The sequence below is a fragment of the Alosa sapidissima genome, chromosome 9, assembly GCF_018492685.1.
Source record: "Alosa sapidissima isolate fAloSap1 chromosome 9, fAloSap1.pri, whole genome shotgun sequence".
Lineage (NCBI taxonomy): Eukaryota > Metazoa > Chordata > Actinopteri > Clupeiformes > Clupeidae > Alosa > Alosa sapidissima.
The window spans coordinates 37,060,138-37,067,637 of NC_055965.1; the positions used below are offsets into that span (position 1 = coordinate 37,060,138).

At 40.3% G+C, this 7,500-nt stretch overlaps 2 protein-coding genes across 3 annotated transcripts in view; both read left to right on the forward strand.

Annotated features, from left to right (window-relative positions):
• Positions 1 to 7,500, forward strand: part of LOC121718522 — an 823,508-nt gene that overhangs the window by 496,490 nt on the left and 319,518 nt on the right. The window lies entirely within an intron of this gene.
• The window catches only part of grin2ab (glutamate receptor, ionotropic, N-methyl D-aspartate 2A, b), a 92,317-nt gene that overhangs the window by 64,102 nt on the left and 20,715 nt on the right, over positions 1 to 7,500 (forward strand). For both annotated transcript variants that reach the window (XM_042104018.1, XM_042104019.1), the window contains exon 9: positions 3,937 to 4,102. In XM_042104018.1, the coding sequence (XP_041959952.1) occupies positions 3,937 to 4,102 (166 nt within the window). The remainder of the gene's footprint in view (positions 1 to 3,936; positions 4,103 to 7,500) is intronic.

The following is a 7,500-nucleotide window of genomic DNA, read 5'->3' on the forward strand; positions in this document are numbered from 1 at the left end:
GAAGCTTCATTTGTTTGATGTTGATACGGTTGTGTTGTATTTATTTTACAAGTATTTTAGAGAATCTGTTCTCACATTTTCTTTTATTGCCTGGTACGGAGGCATCAGTCTTAGGGACAAAAAACATCTTAGCCACATTGTGAAGGTGGCTGGGAAGTTGATTGGCTGTCCACTTGCTGACCATTTATGAGAAGCAGGTCATCCAGAAGGCAAGGTCTATATTGGACTGTAAAAATCATCCACTTCACTGTTCATTTGAAGCTCTTCCCTCAGGCTGGACACTCCGAGTCCAATAGGACAAAAAACTCTTTTATTCCTAGTGCAATACGCCTTCTAAAACTCTTTTATTCCTAGTGCAATACGCCTTCTAAATTTGCACTATTTTGCTTAATTGCACAGAAATGATTCTGATGACAATCTGTCAGAGACATACAGCTAGCTATGTGCAGAATAATAGCAGTGCGTTTTAAAACTTAAAAATAAAAAGTGAATAAAGCTCAAAATCCTTAGAATAGCTGTTAATTCCATAATATCAATGCATTGGGAACACTGCACATTCAATTTCAAATCAAAATATGACCAAAATTGGGCCCCAGCTGTGGCGCAACTGGCTGGGACACCTGCACCGTACGCCGGCGACCCGGGTTTGATTCCCGCCCCGTGGTCCTTTCCGGATCCCACCCCTGCTCTCTCTCCCATTCGCTTCCTGTCACTCTCCACTGTCACTATCAATAAAGGCATAAAAAGGCCCAAAAATATATATATATAAAAAAAAATATATGACCAAAATTGATCAAGTTTGTGTTTTACCTTTACAGAAAGTGAAGAAAAAGGAATGTTAGGCTGTTCAAAAAAATAGCAGTGTTTGCATTTTTCTTTACAAACTCAAACTTTTACTGTATGAACTGAAAAATGTCTCAAGATTTTGCTTTACTTTGAATCACTGCACTAATATTTAGTTGCATTACCATTATTTCTGAGAATTGCTTCACATCTGTGTTGCATGGAGTCGACCAACTACTGGCAGAGGTGGGCACAAATACATCAAAAACTATTTTGTTACAATTTACAAATACTGGCTCATGAAATGTAACAAAATAAAATACAAAATACTGATGTGAAAAATGTATTTAATTAAAATACAAGTAATTAGTCATTTGAAAATACAAAAATACCCACACAATAATCATGGTATACTAACAAGGCATATTATTGAAAATGTATCCCCAAGAGACAAGAAATACTATTTTTGATTGGCTGGCAGGGGGCTATTAATTCTGTACATTGGGGCACCTATGAAGTAGATCTGGTAGAAAATGTAATCACCATCCCATATGAATGTAAACAATGATTGAACTGACAAGCAGGCTTCGCAACAGTGGAATCAACTGTAACAAAGCAAACTACCCACCATCATTTTCCGTAACGAATGAAAGTAGTACAACAAATTGAACAGGTTGGCCTAAACTACTGAACTACATTTCCCTTGTTGTGCTATAAATGCATGCCTACTGGCAACATGGGGGATAAACAGAATAACAACCTATAAGGTGTCCCAATATACGGACTGAATTAACTTGGGAGAGAATTCCACTCCGGGAGAGAATTACACTCCGGGAGAGAGTTCCACTCCGGGAGAGAATTCCACTCCGGGAGGTCTTAGTCTCCGTCTCCTCCGTTATTTCTGCATATCAGGACACCTAAGCGGATCTTACTCCTTTTACATAAACCCTCATGTCCAATCCAAGTTTTAATACTGTCCTGTAGTAAATGCGGATCTTACTCCTTTCACATAAATCCTCATGCCAAATCCAAGTTTTAATACTGTCCTGTAGTAAATGCGGATGTTACTCCTTTTACATAAATCCTCATGTCAAATCCAAGTTTTAATACTGTCCTGTAGTAAATGCGGATCTTACTCCTTACATAAATCCTCATGTCAAATCCAAGTTTTAATACTGTCCTGTAGTAAATGCGGATCTTACTCCTTTTACATAAATCCTCATGTCAAATCCAAGTTTTAATACTGTCCTGTAGTAAATGCGGATGTTACTCCTTTTACATAAATCCTCATGCCAAATCCAAGTTTTAATACTGTCCTGTAGTGAGAATGAACATCAGCTATTAGGTACTCAAGGTCATGGGGTCAAAGGCCACGGTCCTAATATTCTCCCTCACTATCTTATCTGTATCGTTTTCAATTTTTAGTCTTGTAGCACTTAACACACCTGACAAATTCAAGCTCCTAGTTACTTTTTTCATTTCAACTTCCTGACATGTTCTAAGGGGTTCTAAGGGGCTTTAAGCAATAGGCCTCCCCAACCCTAATCTATCAGATCATTAAATTCACCAAGAACAGAGCACAGACCATCGCTCATGACCCCACCCACCCCCTCAATCCCTTCTTCATTCTGCTTCCATCAAGACGCAGATACAGGGCTATGGGGTGGAAGCGAGTACGCTTTGGGAAAAGATTTGTGCCCTCTGCAATAGCAGCACTGAACAACACACAGCGGTGATGGATCACTGTGCCGCCCTCATTCCTCTATAATGCCAACTGGTGATGCTTTTCCTGTTTGTATCTGTGTAATGTGCTGTTTGTGTGCTGTTGTGATATATGTGCTGTATATGTGCTGTTAACATCTATGTGGGTGGGGTATGTGGTAACAGGGTGGTGGGTGAAGAACCGTAACTGTGTGTATCTATGTATTTCATGTCTGTGAGGCTTGTAATTGTATGGTATGTGAAAACAAATTTCCTATGTAAGGACAAATAAACTAACTAACTAACTAACTAAGTTGTCTACAGGGTGACAAAAATTGACATAAACAAACAAATTTGGTTTACACCCCATGTTGTCCTTACAGAAGGGTGATAAAGTTGACCATTTTGGCTCCCACAATTGACTTTTCTTTTCATTTTTTTTCAACTTTACACATTTTCAGAGGGATCGTAATAGAAGAAAGTTGGATCTAACACTTTTAAGTTGGTCACAATGTGGCATACCACAGCAAGGAAAATGGAAAATGGGTAAACATGTCATGCTTTTCTTCCAAAAAGGCAATGAAATGTTTAGGTCAACTTTACAGTTGAATATAGGGAATTGCCCAAATGATATCTCCAGGCACCCAGCCTATTCTTAAAACCAGATTCACCAAGATTCTGGCCTTTGGCTTTATGATAAACATTGCCTATTGTCATGTTATAGCGGGTAGTATATTTCATTGAGTGATGACATTTTAGCTTATTTGAGAAGTATTTAAGTAGTTGAAATACTCAAATACAATCCCTCAAAGTATTTTGTTACAAACTACATTTGAGTTTTTCCAATCCTGCAAAATACAAATTACAAAATACGCTAAAGTAATTAAATACGTATTTTAAATACTTATAATTGAAATACTGCCCATGTCTGACTACTGGCGCCTGTGAACAGGTATTCCAGCCCAGGACAATTGAACTACATTCAACAGTTCCTATGCATTTCTGGGTTTTGCCTCAGAAACAGCATCTTTGACATCACCCCACACGTTTTCTGTAGGATTGAGGTCTGGGGATCGGGCTGGCCACTCCATAACGTCAATCTTCTTAGTCTGGAACCAAGACTTTGCCCGCTTACTGGTGTGTTTTGGGTCATTGTCTTGTTGAAACACCCATTTCAAAGGCATTTCCTCTTCAGCATAAGACAACATGACCTCTTCAAATATGTTGATGTATTGAAACTGATCCATGATCTCTGGTGTGCCATAAATAGGTCCAACACCACAGTATGAGAAACATCCCCATAACATGAATTGTGCACCACCAAGCTTTACTGTCTTCAGTGTTCGTTGGACAAACTGTCTGTGGCCCCCATGCACTGAATTCAAGCCACAGTACACAAGAGTTTCTAATCGTGTGTGTGTGTGTGTGTGTGTGTGCGTGCGTGTTGTCTAGTAACTCAACGGAGGGCTCCTATGTGAAGAAATGCTGTAAGGGCTTCTGCATCGACATCCTGAAGAAGATCTCCAGGATCGTCAAGTTCACCTACGACCTCTATCTCGTCAACAACGGCAAGCACGGCAAGAAGATCAACAACGTCTGGAACGGGATGGTCGGAGAGGTGGGTATCTACCTCTCCTTCTCTCTCTCTCCATCCATCTCTCTCTACCTCTCCCTCTCCATCTCTCTCTCTTGAACGGGATGTCGGAGAGGTGGGTATCTACCTTTCCCTCTCTACCTCTCTCCATCCCTCTCTCTCTACCTCTCCCTCTCTCTCTCCATGCCTCTCTCTCTCCATCCCTCTCTCTCTCTGTCCCTCTCTCTCTCCATCCCTCTCTCTACCTCTCCCTCTCTCCATCTCTCTCTCTCTCTCCCTCTCCCTCTCTCTCTCCATCCCTCTCTCTCTCTCTACATCCCTCTCCCTCTCTCTCTCTCCGTCCCTCTCTCTCTCCATCCCTCTCTCTCTCCATGCCTCTCTCTCCATCCCTCTCTCTACCTCTCCCTCCCTCTCTACCTCTCTCTCTCTCCATCCCTCTCTCTCTCTCTGGAATGGGATGGTCAGAGAGGTGGGTATCTACCTCTCCTTCTATACCTCTCTCCATCCCTCTCTCTCTACCTCTCCCTCTCTCTCTCTCCATTCCTCTCTCTCTCTGGTTTTATTGTTTCTTGGTTTCCTTTTGACTGTTAATAAAGGTCTCTTTCTTTCTCTCTCTATATATCTCTCTTTCTCTCTTTTTCTCTCTCTCTTTCTCTCTGAAGGGTACAGAGGGGTGCTGCTGGTAGATGAGTTTTTATGGGGGCTCTCTCTATCTATATATCTATATGTATCCCTCTCTATCTATATATATATATCTATATGTATCTATATATCTATATGTATCCCTCTATCTATCTATATATCTATATGTATCTATCTATCTATATATCTATATGTATCTATCTATCTATATAGATATGTATCTCTCTCTATCTATCTATATATCTATATGTATCTATATATCTATATATCTATATGTATCTATCTATCTATATAGATATGTATCTCTCTCTATCTATATATATATCTATATGTATCCCTCTCTATCTATCTATATATCTATCTATCTATATGTATCCCTCTATCTATCTATATATCTATATGTATCTATCTATCTATATATCTATATGTATCTATCTATCTATATAGATATGTATCTCTCTCTATCTATCTATATGTATCTATCTATCTATATATTTATATGTATCTCTATATTTATATATCTTTATATCTATATGTATCTCTCTCTCTATCTATCTATATATCTATATGTATCTCTCTCTCTATCTATCTATATATCTATATGTATCTATCTATCTTATATATCTATATGTATCTATCTATCTATATATCTATATGTATCTCTATCTATATATCTATATGTATCTATCTATCTATATATCTATATGTATCTATCTATCTATATATCTATATATCTATATGTATCTTTCTCTCTCTCTATCTATACATCTATATGTATCTATCTATCTATATATCTATATGTATCTATCTATCTATGTATTAGATAGATAGATACATATAGATAGCCAAATCAGTTTGAATTAGTTTCCAGAATCTGCCAAATCAGTTTGAATCAGTTTGCAGAATCCACCAAATCAGTCCAGAATCCGCCGTAGTGAGTCCTTGTCAATTTGGTTCGATTCCCAAATCCGTTGTAGCGAGTTCTTGTCAGTTTGATTCATTTCCAGAATCCGTCATAGCGAGTCCTTGTCAGCTTGATTCATTTCCCAAATCCGTCATAGCGAATTTGACTTTGCGAGTGTGCGTTGTTTTGGATGAAATGATGCCACATGCTACTGAAGCCACTTCAGAAGTTTGTTTAGATCCAGTGACACTGCTGTCATGGAAACCGAGCGTCACACTACGGTACTCCAGAATCCGTCATAGCGAATTTGACTTTGTGAGTGTGTGTTGTTTTGGATGAAAGGATTGATAATTAATTGATTAACTGATCTATTGACTAGTTGTTAATTAGTTGTCAAGCACTCAATTAAACAGTTAATAATTGTGTGGATTTTAAAGGAACATATTAGCCTGGACGCCAGCCGAACTGAGCTTAGTCTGGACTTGTTCCGAGGCGGAGCAGCTATCCCCGGACCAGAGTGGTTCCGACCAGAAGAACTCCTGACCGGGAGAAAATTCAACTGTGTTTGACAGAGGACAGATGTACTGTAGGTTGCTAGTGACAACATATTAGCTTTCAGTATGGTACGATGTACTGTAGGTTGCTAGTGACAACATATTAGCTTTCAGTATGGTACGATGTACTGTAGGTTGCTAGTGACAACATATTAGCTTTCAGTATGGTACGATGTACTGTAGGTTGCTAGTGACAACACGATGGTACGATGTCTTTGTAAATTAAATTTTCCTCCCGTTCATTCATTCATTCATCCCGGTTCTCCTAACAAAAACGCTGTTGCCTGAAGGTGTTGAGGCAGTTGTCAAGTCAAGTCAGTTTTATTTTTAAAGCGCATTTAACATGCACATAGTGCAACCCAAAGCGCTCCACAAACAAGACGCATAACAAGACAAAAGATGCCGGATGGAGCAGCGTAGTCGCCAGCGTGCCCATGACATCAAGACATGACAAATACATTTAAAAAATAACAAATACAAAAAATGCTGGACGGAGCGGCGTAGTCGCCAGCATACCCGTGACACCAAGACATACAAGACAGACAACAAAACAAATAAAAAGTGAAAAAAAGAAAATATATTTAAAAAGGGGAAAGGTGATGTTAAAATTAGTCCAATTTCCAAACCAGCTGAAAATGTCCAAGGGCAATGATGATCCGTGAAAACTGCACAGAGTGTCTTCACAACCGATATGCCAACAAAGTTCTTTAACGTTAGCAAATGATCAACCCAGTGAATTCACTGGCAGTCTGGAGATCACGTTAACGTTAGGCCTTGTAGACTGCAGTCTGGAGATCACTGGAAGCACAGTCTGAAGTAGTGGGCGATCGTGTAGATCCACAACTCGGTGGACTTCTAACAGTGACCGTCTGTTACTCCGTGAGACTGCAGCTCCTCACCGCTAGGCTAACGTTAGTCTGCAGTTGGCATGGCAGCTCGCAGCTCAGCAACAGCTTGGCGGCCACGGCAGATCTTTCGCAGAGTAGCTAGCCTAGGTCCAGCTGTCCTGAGAGATCCCCTCGACCAGACAGTGAAGTGCACCGTTCACGGATGGATGGAAGGATGTCAGAGGCCCAGTTAGTCTGCAGTTGGCATGGCAGCTCGCAGGTCAGCAACAGCTCGGCGGCCACGGCAGATCTCCCGCAGAGTAGCCCAGGTCCAGCTGACCCGAGAGATCCCCTCGACCAGACAGCGAAGTGCAGCACCGCTCACGGATGGATGGAAGGATGTCCGATGCCCAGCTAGGGCAAAAGCTAGCCATAGCAAGCTCCCAATGGACAAATGTCAACGACATCAGCTGACTTAGAAGCAGTAAAAAGGAC